Source organism: Condylura cristata, unplaced genomic scaffold (assembly GCF_000260355.1).
Source record: "Condylura cristata isolate star-nosed mole 26May11 unplaced genomic scaffold, ConCri1.0 scaffold00003, whole genome shotgun sequence".
NCBI lineage: Eukaryota > Metazoa > Chordata > Mammalia > Eulipotyphla > Talpidae > Condylura > Condylura cristata.
In genome coordinates this window covers 21789604-21811387 of record NW_004567104.1, presented here as the reverse complement: position 1 = coordinate 21811387, position 21784 = coordinate 21789604, and the positions used below count along the sequence as shown (strand labels likewise).

Genomic DNA, 21784 nt, shown 5'->3' with positions numbered 1-21784 from the left:
GAGGAGCAGAACAGGCAGATCAACGAAGTACACTGCTGAGGGGAGCAGCAGGCGGGCCAGGGGAGGTCTGCCCTGCCATGTGGTCTCCTCCCGGGCAGGCGGGAATTGAACTCATGCGGAAGTGGCTTTAGCTTCTTAGTGTTGTGCTTTAACCCGCTGCGCCACCAGGGAGGGCCGATAAAAGCATTTTTAAAAAAACTCTAAGTTGCCTGACAATGATGTGCTCAAGCACCTCACATAAGAATATAAATAACTAAAAGACCCATTTTTCATAAAAATCTTCATATTGTGTCAGAAATTAAAATTTAAACATATGTTGTTTAACTATAAGTCATCCCTAAAACAGTCATGTATAAAAATTAAAATGCTGAGAAAAAGTATAGCAGGTAGATGCAACAAACACTAAAGCAGATATTAGTATATGACAAAATGCAATTCAAGACACATAAAATAAGATAATGAATGCTGTTTTATAGAACTGAAGAAGCCAATTCACAGCGAATATATACTATAATGAAGTAAATGTACCAATAAATGTTGATTAGATGCAAAACTAATGTTGTATCTAAAACATTTTGCCAAAAATGGTGAAAGATTTCAAAATGTCTCTTATCATCAGCTTCATATATCAGGTCAACAAACCAAATACATATATACATGTAGGAATTGTGTGATATAATGAATATGATTAAAGATATGTTGCATAATTCCCACAATTCAAAGAATGAAATTTCATTTCCAGGACTCAAGAACATTTACAAATATTATGAGGTTACATATAAAACTTCAGCAAGCTCCTCAAGTAGAAATAGTAAAGGTAATTTAACCATTAGAAGTGGTTAAATTCATTTCTAAGAAACCAATAATAAAAAATAAGAGACCATTAGAAGTGAATAATAAATAACAGGGGACAAAAAATAAATTGTGATCTATTTATGCAATAAAATTCTATATAACCATGAAAACCACTATTATCTGTAAAAGAATGTTTACTCGTGGTCATCATATACTGTTAAGTCAAAAAAATACAAAGATTAAAAACTTCAAAATTTTGAATATATACATATATTTACCTAAACATGAAAGATTTATAGAAAGAATTTTCAGCAAAATATTGTGGCTATACTTGGTGGTTAGATTAAGTGAGATTTTTGTTTTTAAGTCATTTTGAAATACAATTTGGTTCTTGACTAAGATTAACATCGTTATCATACTGTTTCTAGTTTGTAGAATCTGTAGTCTTCTCTTTTTTATAATGAAAACAAAATTAGATTTCTTGCTACTAGTCCTTCAGCTTTTTGATGTTCGCAAACATTCTTCAGAGATCATAAATGTGGTTGAGTAACTTTCACTGGAAGTTCTCCTGGTCCTCCTCATTCCTAAGCTGTAGAATAAGCTATTTTTTGCTCTAAATTAACCAACTTTCCCCGAGTGTTTATTTTGTCACTCAATACTTTCAGATAACTTTGTCACTCAGTGTTTTCACTTTCTGTGTAGTTCATACAGTGTGCTGTCTTTCTCTGGAGGCCTTGACTGTATTTTTGCCCTTCCTTATTTTCTGAATGTCCTTTTCAGATATCAACCTCTACTTTAGTCCCACAGGCAATGGGGGGGGTGGGGGCAGATAAGGACCATTCCTTTGTCCTCTTTACTGAAATTATTTTTTAATGTCTTTCCTTTCTTATTGAATTTATCTCTTTTTTATGTTTCATATTTTCCACTTCTCCACTTTGGGAATGACTTCCCATTTAGGAAAACTTCAGTATGTCCCCTTTCTAGAATCACAATTTTCTTTCTTTCTTCTTTCTTTCTTTTCTTTTTTTTATTTTGGAAAATATGCATGCCATAATCTACAGTCCTTGGCTATTTACTACAGCCAGGTTTCTCCTTCTTAACCAGTGGAGCTCTGAATTGAAAGGCTTCTTTCTCCTAAGATGTCCCTTACATCTGCTTCACCAAGCAGTCTATCGGTCAGAATGAGCTCCAGAGGAGTTCGTCCAATTAAACTTCTTTATTCCATCTCAACAAGGGAAATAAAAAAAAAAACTCTTTTCTGATGCTCTAGTTTTAATCAAATGAGGCTTTCTGCAAATGTTTATCCAGGACAGGTCCCCTTTCACTGTTCCAATGTCCCTTGTGCCAGAATCGTAATGGCTAGGAATATACCCTCCATTTTCCCCTTGTGGCCAAATGGCCTTGATGGCATCACACGTGTTCGTCGTCCTTTTCTAGGTACTCTCTCCCTAGGGTCATGGATTCTCATAGTAAACTGGGTTTGGATCCAAAACCTTATTGCCATATAGACATGTCAGCCCCATGAGCACACTTTCTAGTACTTTTTGTTACCATGCATATACAACCCAAGGCACTTTTCCCCTCATGTTCATCTTTGTTTTACCAGCAGTTCTATGTTTTGAATTGGTTCATGGAGCTATTCATTCAAAGCACTACTTCGGCTCTTTGATCCCCTCTGTCTCCCCAACACTAGGAGTCATGAACAGACCCCCATGTTCATGACAGGCAAGTCTTTCATTACTAGAGTTGAACTTAGCCTTTCAGTGTATGATAAAACATGGCACAGAAAGTTACTGCCAATATTAACACTATTTGCTTCCCTTTTATCATAAAATCCCAACTGTCAGCAAAAGAAAAAGAGGGTAACACCATCCCTATTTACAACATCCCTATTACAACTCCCTATTGCCCACTGTCTTGCCCCAGACTAGTGGGATATCAGGTCAGATTAGATAATAAAGGAATTTAAATGCCTGAACAAGGAATTGAACACAAACTGATAGTCAATTGCTGGTTCCTAAGAAAGAAAATAATTGGAGTCAGTGGGTTTTATAAAGAAAAACACCGATGTGCATAGCAGATGGAAATGGAGGAGGCAATTAGGAAGATTAGGCACAGAAACTAGGGGCAGTTCAGAGGCTGCTACCCAGAAATTGAAGGTATTATCACAGGGAGTATCACATAAAGGGACAGAGATGAGAGGTGATACAAAACAAAACTAAGTATGCTTCTGGTTTGGTTTTCGAAAATTGGGAGGAAGAAGCAGATCAAAGGTTAATAATGCCAATGCATCCAGTTTGCTGATTGTGAAGAATGACATTTCCATTGAAAAAATGAGGAAAATCTGTCATAGCTAGTTTTGGAAGTGGCTGTAGGAGGAGTAGATCTATTTCTATATTTGAAAGTTAGGCCCAGTAAGTGATTGGGGGACTGACTGAATGTATGCACGTGATTCCACCAGCAGCAGGATGTCTTTCTAACCAAATTAAACTCAGTTTATGATTTCATGCTCTGATCAAAGCAATGTCAGTCAACCAAATAAAATGATTTTCTTTCTTCTTCTATAGTGGGGGTTGATTTCTGTTGGCTATTTTTGCCTAGTTGAAAATGATTCATCAGGGAAGCCAGTCCTCCAATTGAATTATAATTTATTAAATGCATTCGTCAGATGACTAACTCTGAACTCATCTTCCAAACCCTCCAATGTCCTAATCTAATTCATGCATCAGCTGTGCTGTCCCTGCAAACAGACGTTGCCCAAAGTTGTCATGTCATGGTTTTCTGCATCTACATTAATTACTTCTTGAGGTAAATATGAAAGTTTACATGATTCCATCATCCACAGCTGGTTCTGAAAGGCATCATCCTTCCCTTCTATCTTCCTTAAACTGAAGTCTCAGATTTTTCAGCCCAAAATTCATTTTAAACCCTTCTTTTCATTATATGAAGGCACTCAGTCAGGGAAGTCTTGGCACATTTACCTGAAGAAAAGCAATTAACATTTACTGATCCTTCTATGCCTGGCACTGTACTATGAACTCTGTATTCATTATGATTGATCCTAATCTAGAAGATAATCTAGAAGTAGTATTTCTACTTACCAGCTAAGGAAATTTGGACTTGGAGCGATTAAGTAATAAGTAAAGTGCTCAAACCACGAATGTAGGATCTATCATGGATAAGATATAGGCCCAAGTTTGTTGCACTCAGTCCAGGATTATACTATTTTCTGTTGGATGAGGATATCCCGATACAAGGTGCTATTAGCCTATTGTGCTTCACTTCAGAGACCCAGTGAACAGTCTCTGACTTTTCAGTCATGCCTAACCCACACAAACATGGAGTTAACTGGGATCAGGAGTTTGGAAGATTTGGGGGAAATAAAAGCACAAGCTGAAGTAGTTTGAGATGGGGAATCTATCAGTTCTCATTTTTATTGAAGTCAAACATATAAATAATCTCATAGTATGAAGAAACTTTTTTTTTAATATTTATTTATTTATTTAGAGTTGGGGCACAGGCCAGAGTTACAGGAGCAGCGAGAGGATTCACAGAAATGGAGTGGGGAGCATAACAGGCAAATAGACAAGGGGTGAACAGGAGAGGTCTGCTGCACCATGGGGTCACCTCCGGGGGCAAGGATAGAACTGGCACTGAACTGGTTGCAGCTGGCTTGCAGTGCTGTGCTTGTAACCCACTGGCCACCAGGGAGGGCCAAGAAACTCTTTTAAAGTAGACACCAATAAGTGGTTTTGAAGTTTTTACTTCAGCAGTTCTTGCTCCCAGTGTAAGTATGTCAGGTACACTTAATACACATAAGTCTTTTTCTCCTTTTGCCCTTCTCGGGCAGCTATGCGAGTGTCATAAGCACCTGGGCTCTCTCGACTCTGAGCTCCACCACCCTTAGTGAACGTGATCCAGTGCCACAGCCTCTGTGAAAACTCTCTGGTCACCCAATTGGACTCTCCACTCAGAGGTCTAAGATCAGTCATAATTCACACCTGCATCCACCTTAGCTCCTAGCAGAGTGCTTAGCACAGAGCACTTAGCACAGACCACAAGTCTGTGCAAATGTACAAGATAATGTACAAATGTACAAGATAATGGCCTCTTGAACATCATTATTTTCACCCAATTTTGCAGAAAAAGTTAAGAAAATGGGAGATAGAGCTTGAAGTTAGAGAAAGTTCACCATGATGTACAAAACATTCTAGTGTAGGAGAACTTCAGGTACAGGTAATGAGATATTTATGCATAGTTCACAAATATTGAAATTCACATTCACATTGTAATACTCATAAAGAACCCAAAACATATAACTCACATTGTTCATTCTGTAAACCCACACATGATGCTCATGTTCGTCTGTAGTACAGATTAATATTCAACAGTAACTGCTTGGGTGTCCAGCTCAAGTCACTGCTCTGTAAGGTTTACTCTTCAACCAGTACAGATAAACATAGAAAGGTTTGATTTGGATTGTGCCAGAAAAATCAGAAAGAAGCAGACCAAGGTGATGAAAATAAAGAATTTTTTAAATGTTTTTAAAATTATATAAATAATCGACTACATTTTCAAAAAGAATTCAAATACTACAAGTAATGCAGCTTTAAATTCTAATTGCTATGTATTCCTTGAAGATAACAATTATGATATTTTGTATGAATCCTTTGCATTCACGTACATACATTTGCAACATTAAAATATTGCACATTTTGGGTTTTTCAAAAGATACCATTTACATCTGTAAGTTCTTATCACAATAACTGCATAAGAGAGATTGCATTGTTCTCATTTTACAAATGAGAAACTAGGGCTCAGATAGACAAGATTTTATTTTAAAATGTTCCCAAAGTCACATAGCTAGTGTCAGAACTGAATTGAGCCTCACTATCCACGAATAAGATATTTCTCTGCTAGTTCAGATTTTCCTTTCTGATATTACTTTTTTAATAGATTTTGCCATAAAATCTGAAATAAATTTTGCACATTTCTTGTTAGATTTACTCCAGGGCACATTTTATTTTTTCATTAAAATATTTAAAGGGAATGTTTTTATTATGCTATTTTTCCTAATTGATTATTGCTTGTGAAGAGAAGAAATTCATTTTCTACTAGTGTCTGTTGAAATTTCTTAATAGTTTATTAAGTTTTTTTAAGTGTCATTTAAAAATTCTAACAGTTTCCTTTTTGCTGTTTTCAAATGTACACTTCTTATTTTTTCTTATTTTTTAACATGTTGTTGAGACATCTAATTGATTGATAAATTGTTGAAGTAATAACACATGTTGCTTTGTCCTTCATATTAATAGAGTCTCTAACATTTACATTTAATATGAAGCTTGCTGTGGAGTTTTGTTAAGTAGTCATTATGAAAAAGCGTGTTCCACTTGTCTTCATTTGTAGACGTTTACACTTCCATCAGACTTGGGTGTTGAATTTCATACATTTTCTTTCTGAACATCTTGAACTGATCCTATGAATTTCGTTTTTATTCTATTCATATAATGAACTACATTGACAGGTTTTGTGATGTTAACCCATCCTTCCTTTCTTAGATTAAACTGCATGTTGTCCTTTCAAAACTATACTGAATTGTGCTATTTTATGGTGAATTTTGCTTAATTTAGTAAGGAAATTGGACTATAATTTGTTTTTATTCATGCTCTCCTTATTCAGGTTTTGTAACCGGGTTATGCTGGCCTCTTAAAACTAAATTGTAAGTTAGCATCTTTTTCATTCCTCTGGAACGACTTATGTAAGGAGAAAATTATCTGTTCCTTGATGATTCTTAGAACTTGCCCTTAATACTGTCTGTACCAGGAGGGGGAAGCAAGCAGACTTTTGCATATTGATTCAATTTCATCTATTATTGGTCTAGCCAAATTTTTCTACTTGAGTCCTTCCTCCTCCTCCATCTCCTTCTCTTACTCCCCTCTCTCTTTCTCACTTTCTCTATGAATTGTCTATTTTGTTGGGGTTTTTCCAACAATGAAAGTAGCTGCTAGTTTGCTTTACTATACTAACTGCCAGCTGTTTGGTTTTGCTTTGGATGTTAGTTCATTACTTTTTGTTTTAGTTCCCATACTGATGGAGGTCAGAATTCCTGGGAAGCAGATCCTGAGATGGAGGTAACAGTGCAGGAGTGTTGAGTGTGGTTAAAGAGTGCTTTAGGGTCACCATTTGTGGAAGGGTTGGCTCAGAGCAGCATTTAGCAAAGGAAGAAATTCAACTGTGATGGCCTTGATGACTTGTTTCAAGTTGGAGTGAGGGGCCAGGCCTTAAGTCCTCCCCTTTGTATTATTCAGTAATTGGACATGTTGCTGAGATGACCTTGGATTAGGCAGCTTCTTTCAGCTAAGGCAGTTCCTGAAAAGGACTAACAGCTAAGAACTCTCTGCCAGCAATTGGGGGTAATAAAACCTTCTTCCCAAAAAGGAATCTGGTTGACACAGCTCAGCGTCAACTACAAATATTTATAGTTTAATATTTAACTACCTTTTGGTTGTTGACATTTAATCTATATAAGACAATTCCCCATGGACTTAAGGTTTTTTTTTATTGTTATTTTATTATGGAGCTTTAGTGGTGTCAGAGAATTTAATTGGATGCATATATCAAAATGTGACCAACAATCCCAAATTGCAAGAGGTTTAAGTTATTTAGAATTTTTTACTATTATAAACAATCCTGGCACAAGTGTCCTTGGCGCTAAAATCTCACAAAAGTAGTAATAGTTACAGAGCTAGTGTTATTGTTGTCCATAGTTAGTTAGCTTAAGCTATAGAAGTAAAACTTGTGGAAAGGAGACTTTTGAGGCTATTGAGATTTCATGCTATTTTGGCTAAGATAGCCCACACCAGAATGTTGGAGAATTTGTTTATTTGATTTCTTATTAGTAAGAATGTCTCTTAGTAGTTAATAATTTGATAAGCTGTCAATAATATCTTATTTTTATTGTATCCAATGAAGTATAAAAGCAAAATTTTAATGAGTATAAACTGTAAAGGAGTATAAATGAGTATAAAAGCAAAACACATTTTCCAACCTAAAGTGATGGTACCAGGTACTATGTGGCAAGGGCAAAGAGGAGACATCTGATATAGCTAGTAGGAAAGCAGAGTCACTGTTAGTAGTCACCTTAAATCTTACTCTTGGCAAATGAGGGAATTAAATCTCGAAAGTAGAATGGATTTGCTTATAGTCATCTAGCTACTAAATTGCAGAAACAAGATTAGACCTTCTCCAGTTTTCTTAGGAAATGAATGTGTCTTTCTTTCCAGTTTCCAAAACTTCAACAAGTGATGGTGTTTACAAACTGCATTTCATGAGCCCCTTGTGAAATGTTTCAGCCTTAGTGCTTTATCAATTTCAAAATACATATTTTTTGATAATGACCTTATGCCAAGTACTGCTATGTGATATTAATGTGCCTTTGATCTTCATAGCCCATGGCAGAATGGTGAAGAACAGCCCCCAGAGGCAGCTCATCTGGCTTTAAATCCCGGAACCCTCACTGAATAGCCGCATGACCTAAGACAAGTTACTCAACCTTCTGTGTTTCTGTTTCCTCGTCTTTTAAGTGGACATAGTACTTGCATGTATCTCATTGCATTGGTGTGAGGATTCAACTGGGTGATTCAGAACAGTCTGGTATATTGTGACAGTTAATTATTATCAGTGAGGGGCTTTTGAAATCGGAACCTACACACCTCTGGCGTGGAGGTGGCCATCCATGATCACATTATATGGAGACAGAATGAGTTGTAAGCAGCCCTGGGTGCTGTTGTCCGTGGTGCTGAATCATTATTGGGTAATTACACATGAGTACATTTTTGGGCCTATGGAGTTGATAGAGGAAGAGGCACCGACTACCCAGCACTTTCTAGAAACTAAATCTTAATCCTAGAATGAGTCAGAGAATTAACCTTCAGGCAGTTTGCAATCTAAAGATAGCATTTAAATCCTTCCTACTTTGGAAAGCAACAAAGATACTGAGGGGGATATAGGCTTTGCATTCAAGCAGACATGGGTTTGAACAATGATCCAGTCACCTGAAAGGAGTTTGACCCTAGGTGTTGTGACATACTAATATTAACTTTGAATATCATTTTGAACATTATGTTAATGTATAGCAGGTAGTAGATTCTTAAAAAATAGTAGCTATTATTATATTATATGTTATGGGACATAGGAAGAGGGGAAGGAAAGAAAAGAGAATAGATCAGAGAGTAAGAGAGAAGGGATGGGAAGGAGAAGGAGATAGAGACCACTTACGGCCAGCTCACCACAAATCCTTCCTCATCTATGGAAACGTTCTAGCTGAATGTGTCCTCACACACTGCTCCAGACTTGAATGTTGTCTCTTTGGTAAGGTTTCATTGTGACTTTGTTGAAACACATACACAAACACACAGCACACCACTGCCACCAGAATCCCTAGTGCTTTTATAGTGTTCTCTTTCTCTGAACCTGCCTGAGCTCCATCTTCATGCGCTGCAGGCTCGCTTTCCTGACAGTTCCAATTCTAATAAAGCAAGGAGCTACAGGGTGAATAGAGTTGTCACTTTCTTAGTCTCTCAGGCTTTTTTTGGTTTGTTTTGTCCTTCACTTTATGGTAGGAAACTCTTAATATCTGTTCTGTGCCTCCACTCGATTATATATTTGGCACAAAAGGTTGCAACAGGGAAATGAAAAGTAGATCCAAATTGTAAAGAAGTGAAGGGATTGTAAGTCATGTAAGTCTGCAGGTATTATAAGTCATAACTTGATATTTTTAAAAGCTAGGTAAGATGAGAGGTAGGATGACAATCAGAGGGTCCTCGTTGCCCTGTAATATTTTTACTACTCAGGAAAGTGGAACTGACTTGAGAAATCCAGAATCTATCTGCTCAAGCTCCCTTAGTAGAAAATATAGCTTCAGGTAGTCACTTCTTAGGCCTGTTCCTGACACCAGTGGAAAGCAGTGATTACAAAATACCAGCATGGACCAGGCAAGAAAATAATAAGAAAATGAACAGCCATATACCAGAGATATTTTGTTGGGGTGGAGTGGGGAATGGGATCAGAAACGGTGGGGGGGGAGGGACATGCACTGGACTATGGTGATGGCACATGGGTGATTTGGTGATGGGAAACCCATGGGGATGACAATTGAGATGAAAAAAAAAAAGTACAAAATGATGTAAAAATAAACTATTATATTATTAAAAAAAAAAAAAACCAGCATGCCTCAGTAGCTCCGATGCTCTTTAAACACAGTGACTGGACCACTGTTAATTTTTGTTGGCTTGGAGTAGGTTTCAAGAATTTGCATTTCTATCATGTTCCCAAGCTGTGCCAGTATTGTTCACGTAAGGACCACACTTTAAGAATTTTTGCTAAGAAATTTTACTTGCTATGACTCCCATTAACATATAAATAATTCTCACAACATCCCTGTAAAACACTTAGTACTATCATTATAATTCCCTTTTACAGATGAAGAACAACTTGCTTAATATCACATAATTTTAAGTGGTAGAAACAAGATTTGAACTCACTAATTGCAAAGCTAGATTTGTGCTTGGTATTTTGGGCAAAAGGCCCCCTGAGAGTGGCCATGATTTGGGAAAGACATTTTCCTTGGAGAGTAATTTCCACACATGATTCCTCTCTGCATCAGTCGGCTCTGGCGTTGAGAATCAGATATACCTGTTCTTCAGTTCCACTTCTTAGCATTTCTACCATAGCGCCCCCTAGTGGCAAGTTCCCAGGTTTCCAGAACAAGTCAAGGTGGCCTTGTGGCAAAGCAAGGATATTACAGCTTTTCTTTGTACCTGCAGGCTTCCTGCACATTTTGCATTCTATTCCATTCTGTGTACTTGTTCAACATAGAGCAAACATATTTTCCATCAAATAATGCTGGCTTTCCAAGAGCGTGTTCTGGTTTTTAATTTACCTTCTGATTTGAGAATAATTGTTTGGATTTCCAAAGTTGGTGTATTGGTGACTTTGGCTCGAGTTTGGCACCATACTTCTTCAATACTTTTATGCTGAAAGTAAAAGTCCTGGACTTTGGAAATAAACAGACTTGGGTTCAAATGCCAAATACTGGTGGTGAAAGAGGGGGAGTCACTCTGAACCTGTTTTTAGATAAAAATACCTTCTTCACAGGGCTTGGGACCATTACAGATGAAGTGAGTAAAGATATGCTGTAGCCTACAAAATAGAAGTGGCTGCTGGTGCTTCTTATTACAGTGATTGTTGAACAAGCAAATCAATAAATGAATGAACAACCCTCACTCAGCTGTGAAACCCCTGCACTCTAAATACACCCCAGTCTGACAGTGCCTACCTGTGCCTAAGGCAGCCCCTCAAGGAGCAAGTCACGGCCTCCTCTCGAAGCACACCTGCTTCTACTGGGTACCACCCCCAACACACACGCTTGGATAAGTGTGTTCAGCATGACATTTTCACATGTCCCCAAAGGGTGATTCTCATGCTTACTCTGAGCCCATTGATGGGATGCAAATTTCTCTCTGCTATCTTAGGAGGAGCATATAAGCCAAAACTTTTATTTTTATGTTTGTATAAAGACTATATGCTGATAATTTACTAAATGAGTTATTGGGGATTACTCACATTTGCTGTTTATAAACTCAAATTTCCTCCTTCCTAAGTCACCCTATGGACTCTAATTTGGTTATCTGTCAAGTCAGACACCCTCTAAATGCTCAGCAGCTACTGCCCCTTCTTCAGCCAGGTAATTGGAATACTGTGACCAGCGGTCATTGCAATGTCAGACTTGTTTTGTTTTGAGTTAGTTGTGGTGTTCAGCTACTATGCTTTTTTTTTTTTTTTTAAGATTTATTTATTTGTGTGTACAGAACTGGGGTACAGGCCAGAGGTGCAGGGGCACTGAGAGGACTCACCAGAGACAGAACAGGGGACAGTACCGGCAAATCAACGAAATACACTGCTGAGGGGAGCAGCGCGTGGGTCAGGAGAGGTCTACTGTGCCATGTCCGTCAGCTCGGGGCAGGCGGGGATCGAACTCATGCTGAAGTGGATTTAGCTTCTTAATGTTGTGCTTTAACCCACTGCGCCACCAGGGAGGGCCCCCATTTTGCTTTTTAATTAGAAATTATAGTCATTTAACTTCATCATTATCATGTCAATTTGAGGAGAATGTTTGGTTAACCTAAAAGCATACAGTAATACATATTTGCATCAAAAACATTTTCAATTTAAATTTTTTCCATTTATAGATGTTAAGCCATGAAAAAGTGACAGTTTATGCATGAATCATGTGTTCACTGTTACTAATAGACGCACATATTACCTGAACCCCAAAGTGCTCCTCCACTTGCTTTGGTTTCTCTGACTACACAGCTAGCATCCTCTAAGCACCATGGCTCAGCTAATCATTTTATTACCTATGAGTCTATGCACTAGGAATCCAGGTAGGGCTAAGCCAGAACAGCTTCTTCCACTTGATGTCTGCAAAGGCTGTGAGACCCAAAATCGTCTTAGCCTTCCGTGGCTGGCATCACAGCTAGAATGGCATCGTGGACTGAATGCTGGCTCAAGTGGCTTGACTGGGATCTCACAGAGGGACTTCAGTTCTCATCTGCAACTGAGCTGTTCAGACTTTCTCTGTGTAATGTCAAGCCCCCCTCTGCCTGTGTGGTCTCTATGTGACCTCTCCAGCACGGGGTAATTCTATGCTCCCAAGAACACAAAAGTGGGAGCTGTGAGGGATTCTTAGGATTTAAGGCTGGCACAGCAGCAATTCTATTGTATTCTCTTGATAAAGCCAGTCACAGGAACGGTCCAGGTTCAAGGGAAAGGGACTTAAAATAACATGAGTATCAGGATACATGGCTTGGGGAAGATCACCAATGTAACTGACTCGCACAGTAGTGATAGTTCATTGATGAATAGAAGCAATTTAAATAATTGAATCCTATTATCAGATTAAGCATAACAAAGTTATAAATTCCTAGATCATAGTTTATACATCTATAGCTCATTAATATTAAAACATGTGCACCAATTCCTATGTTTTTTATAGCAAAATAAGTGACTGATATTATCAACAATTTGCCACAAACCTGTGTCTCTTGTTCCCCTCCAATTCCTTATTTTCACCTTGTTCTCCTTCTACAGGAAAGTTTAAAGAAATATGGTAGGATCTTTTGCACCATGAAAATGGATTATGGCAAAATAAAAGGTTAAGAACCATTTCTTCAGTGGTCAGTTAACCTTTTGAAATCTTGTAGTAGCCAGAGCTATGAAGTGAACAGGACACTGTTTCCACCCTGGAGGAGCTCAGAGCATCATGGGAGAAGTTGGCAGGTTCACTGAATTGTGGTCAGTGCCGTAATAGAGAAACACCACTTGCTATTGGAGAGCGGGGAAGATGTACCAAGCCCAATCTGGGCAAGCCAACAATGCCTCTTAGAGTAAGTGATACTTGAGCTGAGCTCCGAAGGCTGCATGGTGGCAGAGTTGGATTGTCAGAAGCAGAAACCCAGAGATGGCACAGGTATTGAGATGTGACTTGTCTTAGCTCTGGGAAGAGAGGGAGATTATCTTTCTGGTTTTTACTCATTCTATCCTTGTAAAAATATATTCATTATGGGTTTGTTATAAATCATAGGTGGCATATAAATCAGCTTCCTCAATCTGATACCACATTCATGAATTAATGTTTTTATGAGCACAAAAAGAAGATGAAGAGGTGTTTGTTCCTGGATAATTAGCTGTGGCTGATTCATTTGAATGAATAGCGAGACCTGGGTACAATTCAATGCCCATTGAATTTGCTATCTTCCTTCTGACTTGTGATTTCTATGCTGACATCTGTACAGAACAAGTAGAGTTTGATCCAGTACATGAAATTGCAAGCCTGGGAAATGCATTCGAAACCAATATTCCCGCCCCTTGTTTTTATAGACCACAGCCCAGGGAGCTGAAGCAAGTGCCCAAAGCGTCTAGTGGCATCAGACGCTCCTCTCTCATCCTACTCTGACAATATCCAATCTGAGTTTTATTTAGAAAATCCTGCCACATTTTTTTTCTCTGAGGAAGATGTTCAGGGTGGTGATAAAAAGATTGTTCATACTGTCGGAGCCTTCAAATTGGGAGCGGTTGGGCAGGCTGCTGAAAGAGAACTACTGAGTGGTACTAACTGGAGCAAATACTCTCCAGGGCTACTTGTCACCTCTATCAAAGGGCAGAAGACCAGAGGGCCCCCATGTGGGGGCACAACCAACAGCTACCATCAGACAGCATTTCAAGACCATAACTTTTTTTGACGGAAATAAAGAATGGTGTCGCTCCTTCCACTAGGAAGCCAAGCGCTGAGTTACAGTGGGACTACAATGATAATGTTTAACTACCACATGCAGAAATATAGAGTTCTGTGGAATACATTTGGGAAAACAGCTAAGTTTGTTCAAAGAGTCAAAAATGACAGAAAATAATCTTTTAAGCTAGAACAAGACATTGGTATGCGAAGGCAGGAATAAGGCGCACTCCGGGTAGATTCAAGGTATGGTATGTTTGTCAGTCTGTTACTTAAAGTTTATAAGATCCTACTGTGTGCAGGCAATTTGCTAGATGCTGGTATTGGGCTATAAAATCAAGATAGCTGGAGCATGGAACATGGGGCCATAGGTAACTGGGGTGAGGATGGAAAATGGAGCTTCTGTAACTGGCAAAAGAATCTTCTGCAACTGGAAAATGTTTGTTCTTTATCCTGGAGAGTTCCCTAAAAGGTTTAATTAGGTAAATGTTGGAGTCAAATTTTGTCTAAATGAACAGATATGGAGTATTGATAGGATATATTCTCTATTTTTTAACACCATAAACATAGTTTTTTTTTTTTTACTCATTCTTTATTCTGTGCATTTTTTTCAGCTCAGTTGTAATCCCCATGGGCCTCCCATCACCAATTCACCCGTGTGCCATCACCACAGTCTAGTGCACTCTTCCCAACCCAGTTCCAATCCCATTCCCCCTCCCATCCCCATAAAATGTCTCTGGTTTATAGTTGTTCATTGTTTTCTTCTTAAGTAAAACAAACAAACAAACAAACAAACAAACAACACACAAATGATAAAATTATATATATAAAAGCACTGCTTTTTATATAAGAAAGAAAGCAAAATTAAACACTGGAAAAACAGGTTAGAAACTATAAGATATGAGTAGGAAATAGATGGAAAGAGAGGGATAGGAGCATAGAGAAAGGAATGGTGGAAAACAAGGTCCTTGAATGTACTGTTGGAACTAGACTTTAAAAAAATCAATAAGGATGGAAAAAAATAAAAACATTAACATGAAATGCAAACAGAAGCAAATGGGAAAAAACTAATCTAAATCACTTTGAACACAGTATTTTTTTTTTTTTTTGCTATGTTGTTGGGCTTCAACACAAAATACTATAAAGAAATCTTGGAACTGAGAGATATGCCTAGCAATTCTAAAACAACTTTCTGTGTATTGTAGGGCTGGGCAAATAAGTATCTTTTTTTTAAGATCTATTTATTTGTGCATACAAAACTGGGGTTCAGGCCAGAGGTGCAGGAGCAGTGAGGGGATTCACCAGAGACAGAGTGGGGAGCAGAACAGGCAGATCCTCGAAGTACACTGCTGAGGGGAGCAGCGGGCAGGTCAGGCGAGGTCTACTGTGCCATGTGGGTCACCTCCGGGGTAGGCAGGGATCGAACTCATGCGGGAGTGGCTTTAGCTTCTTAGTGCTGTGCTTTAACCTGCTACACCACCAGGGAGGGTCCCAAATAAGTATTTTATGGGTAATGAAAATTAAGCTCATTGAAGAATGAGTTTCAAAATGTGGGGCAGGATTTACAATTTACACTATAGTGATGACCTATAATTGGAGGCATGAGTATGAACTTGGGAGTTTTTAACTTGGAGGGGTGGATAGATGATAGAGAGAGCTGAGATGTGTGTATTTGCATATATTTCCTAATTCTGTTCCTGATAGAACTTAGGAACAATGACACTTTGACACTAGCAATTAACACCTTTAGTCCCTATGCCTAGTTTCAGACACAATTGTCCACTAAAGGAATCAGGGTCCTTTGGAAAAATAACTGATTACAGAACTAGCACTGACTGCATAAATTTATAACATTTTGAAGTGCCAAAAACGAAAGCTATGCCCCCCAAAATGATGGGGGTATATCTAAAGAACAAGAAACCACTTTGAGCTTTCACAGGCCAAATCTGGGACAACTGAGAATCAAAGCAAATGATAATAGTAAAAAACAAAAATGCATGAATATAAATAAATAAGTATATAACATAAGCATTCAACATGCAGTTATACTATTTATATACTTTTTTATATCTCTAATATTTCTTTGTACAGTATGTATAATACAAATAAACTGACATAAAGAAACAAAGGGTAGGGAAGATTCTTCCTAACAATAGAATCCCAAATAATAGATATAGAAGGAATCCCATATGATAAATATAGGACTAGAAATTAATTAGTAATTAATCAAATAATTAATTAGTCCAGGCAAAAATCATCAGTGGATGCTAAAACTAGTGGATAAAATTTTGATGAGTAATCATGAAATTACAATAGCTAGTACAGGTTAAGATCAAGTTCAGAAGCTTATGACACAACAGACTTTTCACCCAGCTGCTGTGTGTTATATTTGTGAAAAGAGGGTAATATTTTCTGAGTGCCTATGTGTGATAGGGATTGTGTTTGGTAGGGTCCTGTAAGAGTTGGGTTTGAGTTTTGCACATATAAATTCAGTCTTAACACTAACAGATTTTTTTGGTTAGTATTCCCATTTTTGAGATGAAATAAACCAAGGCTCCAGAAAAGTATTTCTAACATTAATTAGCTAATAAGAAGCAGAGCCAGAATCTGACTCCCCTGTCATATGATTTCAAGACCAGTAGTGTTCTAGCATATCTCTGAGTTTCTAAGAGCTTGTGCTTTGCAAAGTATATAGACTGGCTAAGTTCAGAGAGGCATTCTTAAAGGCTTCGTGGTTCCTTCTTTTTCCTCACTATAGTTACACAACACCTTGCATCATTTTCTTCATCTAAAAATAGGGGTAGACAATGCTTGATTTACATAGTTATCTTATATATATATTAACTACAAAATTACACAACATATAGCATGTAGCACAGTGTATAATAAGTGTCCATTAAAGGGTATCAGCAACAATTGTAACACTAGTTGTAATATTGAATTTGCTGGTAAGATGGAAAATGTTTCTAAAGGTCACCCTAGCTTTTGAACTGAATTGGTAATCAGAGGCCAGATCATAAAGAGCTTTGTGAATCAGGAAAAGAAGATTACATCTCATTCTATAGGCAATAGAAACCACTGAAGAATTTTATTACTAGGAGAGATGTGATCTGGTTGCCAATTTAGAGAGCAGACCTCGGGAAGGAAAACCAAGCCCCAAGGCAGGACCCCAACGGGCAGCAGTGGCAAAGACCTGAAAGTGGTGATGATATTCATCCCAGTGAATGAATGAACCTGCCGGTGTGATGAAGAGGAGGGGGCAGTGATGGATTGGTACATGGACTGGCAGAAGAAGAAAGGGAGGAATTCAGACAGAGCCTCCGGTCTCTGGCCTTGGTCTAGCTCTCACACAGCTAGACTGGTACATAGGGATGGACAGGTTCAGGGTGTAATAGGTGCTAATACAGGGGAATCACAGCAGACAAGTGAACAGTCAGATGAGGACTGAGAAGAGTGTGTAGGGTCGGAACAGTAGGCTAGGGGTGGTTGAAACTGAGGAAGTGGATGAGCTCCCTCAGGGAAAGGGTCTTGAAAGGAGAGAGCTGGCTATAGCATTTTGGAACACCAGTTTTAAACAATGACAGAAGCAGAGGTGGAAGGAGACAGAGGAGGAACACTCAGAATAATAAGATAGTTTCAAGGCACATGTCTTCTGGTATGACAAGGGCTTCAGAAGAGCGAACGAAGCAAGGAAGGCCAGAAAGGCATCTGGTGGGTTGGACTACTAGGCCACCAATGTTCACCTTGGCAAGAGCAGTACGAGGAGCAGGCCCAGTTGGTTAGTATATTAAAGATTGTATTTTTTTTTAGTTTTTTTATTGAAGTGCCATTGTTTTACATCCTTGTCAGTATCTTGGAAGCATATGGCTCCCCCCTTCCAATGTAGTTACCATAGAGCATCCAGTACTAAGGTACCCAGATTCCTCCACCACAGTCCACTCTCTCCCCACCCTGCTCTCATCTCTCCTCCCATCCCACTTTCCCCTCTGTATGTCTCAGTTCCATAGGCAACTGTTTTTTTTAAAGATTTATTTATTTGCATACAGAGCTGGGGTACAGGCCAGAGGAGCAGGGGTGGTGAGAGGATTCACCAGAGACAGAGTGGGGAGCAGAACAGGCAGATCGACGAAGTACACTGCTGAGGGGAGCAGCGGGCGGGTCAGGAGAGGTCTGCTGCGCCATGTGGTCACCTCCGGGACAGGCGGGGATCGAACTCACGCGGAAGCGGCTTTAGCTTCTTAGTGCAGTGCTTTAACCCGCTGCGCCACCAGGGAGGGCCTCCATAGGCAACTTTTAAGGGTTAGTTTAAATTTTTGCCTCTTTGGTTTCTCTCTATTCCACCTATAAATGACACCATCCAGTATTTCTCTTTCTCCTTCTAGCTTATTTCACTGAGCAGACTCCAAGAAGTGGTTTTTGGTTTTTTGTTTTAAGAAAAGAAACTGAAACGCGGGTCTACCCAGGGATGCAAAAACCCCACTCCCTAACCAAGCATTCCACTATTGTTGGAAAGCCCTAACTGGTGGAAGGTCTTCCTAACAGAGCCAAAATCCCTCCAGTACTTTCCCTCAGCTCTAGTACAGTGTTCTCAGTCCGCACCAATCAAGTCTATACAGTCTTCCAGAAAACTGTCCAAATCGGCCCCTTCATCATTTCCCTTCCCTGGATTTGCCTTGAAGTCTGTCTCCATTCTAGATTATGTTTGATTGAAACCAGCTTTGTTTTGGTAATATCAGAGGTTGTGTTTCAGTTGGTTTTTACTTCTCCTAATAGTTTGGCGGCCTTCCAGCATTAGTTGAGGCTTTATCCTAGAATAGCAAATACATTTTACATTAGGATCATTAAACGTATGTATGTAAAACCTGAAAAGAGAGACCTTCTTATACTCAGTGCCATTTCATTTTATTCCATTCCACCCTGTTCCATTTCATGTTTTTAACTGCTGGTTGTGGTACGTAACATTTACTTCACAACCCAGTAAACTGGCTCAAAGGAAAAAATGCTAAGTCTGTATGTCTAAATCTGTCCCATTCCCTCCTTACACTCCACCACACTGGGCCCTTCTCTCTGTCATTCTTGCATGGTTCTGAGAGGAAAGAGAACTGTTTCAGATTCTAGGATGTTAGCAGCCTCAGGTTATTTGAATTACCAGAGTGACTCATCAGAAGAAGGTAAACAGCTCTAATGATGGAATTCAAAATCAGTGAGGGAGATTATGGCTCACCTTTCCGGTCACCCACACAGCTGCCTTCCTTCACTCAGGAGGCACCCAACAGCCTGAGGCATATTTATGACTGGGGGTGTCTTCAGGGGGCCTTAAGTCCTCCTCTAATGTGAGACACTTAACATTTCCTAGAGTTTAGGAATATGCCACCTATTCATACAGGCCTCTTACCCCACTTGAGACAAACAGGTGTCTGGGGTTATGCTGGTCTCTTTTCTCTGCCCTCTTCACTCACCACTGAAGGGAAACCCATCCCTTGAGAACCTCTAATTCCTTTAGATTTCTCAGCAAAGAACACTTGGGGATTTTTAAAATATATATATTAGATGACATATATTCTAACACTCTCATTCTGATGTATTTTCTTCTACTCAGGGAGGCAAGGATTTCCAAATTTGCCTTGGCTGCTGGTAGCAGGATGGGACGGGGCTGAGGAAGAGTAGAAGTCTTTTCTCACTGGCTGGAAGGTGCCCGCTACTGCTGTAGACACCTGAGTCCTCCCGAAGTCACCATGGGCCTGCCCATGGTGTGCCTGCGATGAGCCAGACACCGAACTGGGCCTCAGTTTCACCCTGATGAACACAACTTGGTCTCTGCCCCAAGCACTCACACCCAGCAGAAATATGAGTGAAGAACGGTGGATGTCCCTCACTGCAGAAGAATTCGATCAACTCCAGAAATATTCTGAATGTGAGTAAATGAGGTGACCCATCTGGACTGGGATAACCTCCTGGGGAGAGAACATTTCTGGAAAGCGTAACAGTAGCATTGCAAAGCCATAGAGAATGAGTCTGACAACCTTGAACTTGTCTATCCTTTTAAACACATGAGCAGAGACTTAAAACTTAAAACCACAATTATTTTCCTGCCCTGTAAATGATACATACTCACCATAAAATTTTGGAATGCACAGGGGAAAAATAAAAGTAGGTCAAAACTCACAACTAGACTCTGCCTTTTGGGACATGCCCTTCCTGTGGCTGAGTTCCTGAAGATATATTTTTTTTAATATCCTGTATTTTCCATCTCAATACTATCATAAATATTTTCTCAGGCCATTAAAACCTCTTTATGGCATAATTTTTGAAGGGCTGCTGACTAGATGGTTACCAGTTACTCAATCATTTGCTTTAATGGGCTCTTGTGTTTGGATTCAATGCCTTCTTCCAGGGATAACAGAGTTCTGTGCATGTCTCTTTTTGATTTTGTTCTGCAAAGGTCAGGGTTACTGCAAAGGAGAGGTCTTGGTATCTCATTAGTTGCCCTGGGGAATAATTTCAGTGCATCAAGACACAGTGATAGCAACCTCCACATTTCACATACAAACGTATCACTGCCTAGCATTCCAACCATGCCCTGTGCACGAGGACCTCCTGTCCTGACAGATGACCGGAATCTGCCTGGGCTGTGGTGGAATAGCAACTGCAGCCACACACACACACACTGACCATCATGATTGTGCAGTGGCACCAACTTTTTCCAGAGCTCTGTCTTGCAGTTCTGTCAGCCACACTGCTGCCCCGAATCTTTGTTACAGGGGCCTCTCCTTTGTATTAATTGAACTGGTGCTTTTGTAAATTCCTGGGCTTATAGCATGCTGACCTACCTTCACAAGGCCCTTCTGGCAGGCTACCCCCCTCTATGGGGCAGGCAACACTGGTTGGGAAAGAAGGGGATCCAGCTGATACACCAATTCTGACTGTGTGGTATGACAGCCCTTAACACCCAGAAGTTTAGTGTCCTCTACTGCAAAGTGAAGAGATTGGGACTAGATGATTTCTCTCCATTGGGCCTCCCAGGCCTAATACTTATGGTTCCACGTACTCCCCACAGTCAACAGGAACCCCTTAGAACTACTACTGATCAGCCTCCCTCCTGGTTTCCTTGTGCCTGTGGCCTCTTATCTGACCTCAGTTGGTTTAGAGGAACTGTATAGCATTGACCAAATAAGAAATCACCCTCTAGGGGAAATGCCACTTAATTTAGCCTGCTCTGCAGGGCAGCCAAGTACCAGGCCCTGTCAGGGATGAAAAAGAAGCACAAAGAAAAGGTTTACCCTTGAGGAATTAGAATCTTGTTAGGGAGTCAGAAATGTACTTAAAACACAAGCAGAGAACAAGGTTGAGGCAGTGGGCTAACACCTCTGGCAGAGTTGGCTAATTAGAGCTCATAACTGAAAAGGGAATTTCAGGCTGGGGAACTGAGGTAGAGGCTATTAGGACAACGTCCAACAATCTGGGTGGCTTACAACAGCAGAAGTTCTCAGATCTGGAGGCCAGACGTCCAAAATCAAGAGACTGGAAGGGCTGGTTTCTCCTGAGGGCTGGAAGGGCAGGACCTGTTCAGGCCTCTCTTTGGCTGTAGATGGCCATCTTCTCCCTGTGTGCATGACTCTGTGTCCATATTTCCTTTGTCACATGGACACTGTTGGATTGGGTTGGACCCACCTTGCTTCAGCATGACCTCATTTTCAT

The 21784-nt window shown here is 39.6% G+C and overlaps 1 protein-coding gene across 4 annotated transcripts in view; it reads left to right on the top strand.

Moving 5' to 3' along the window:
- The window catches only part of DGKG (diacylglycerol kinase, gamma 90kDa), a 188253-nt gene that overhangs the window by 14029 nt on the left and 152440 nt on the right, over positions 1 to 21784 (top strand). For all 4 annotated transcript variants that reach the window (XM_012733612.1, XM_012733606.1, XM_004675068.2 and 1 more), the window contains exon 2: positions 19686 to 20000. In XM_012733612.1, the coding sequence (XP_012589066.1) occupies positions 19886 to 20000 (115 nt within the window). In that variant the 5' untranslated portion in view covers positions 19686 to 19885. The remainder of the gene's footprint in view (positions 1 to 19685; positions 20001 to 21784) is intronic.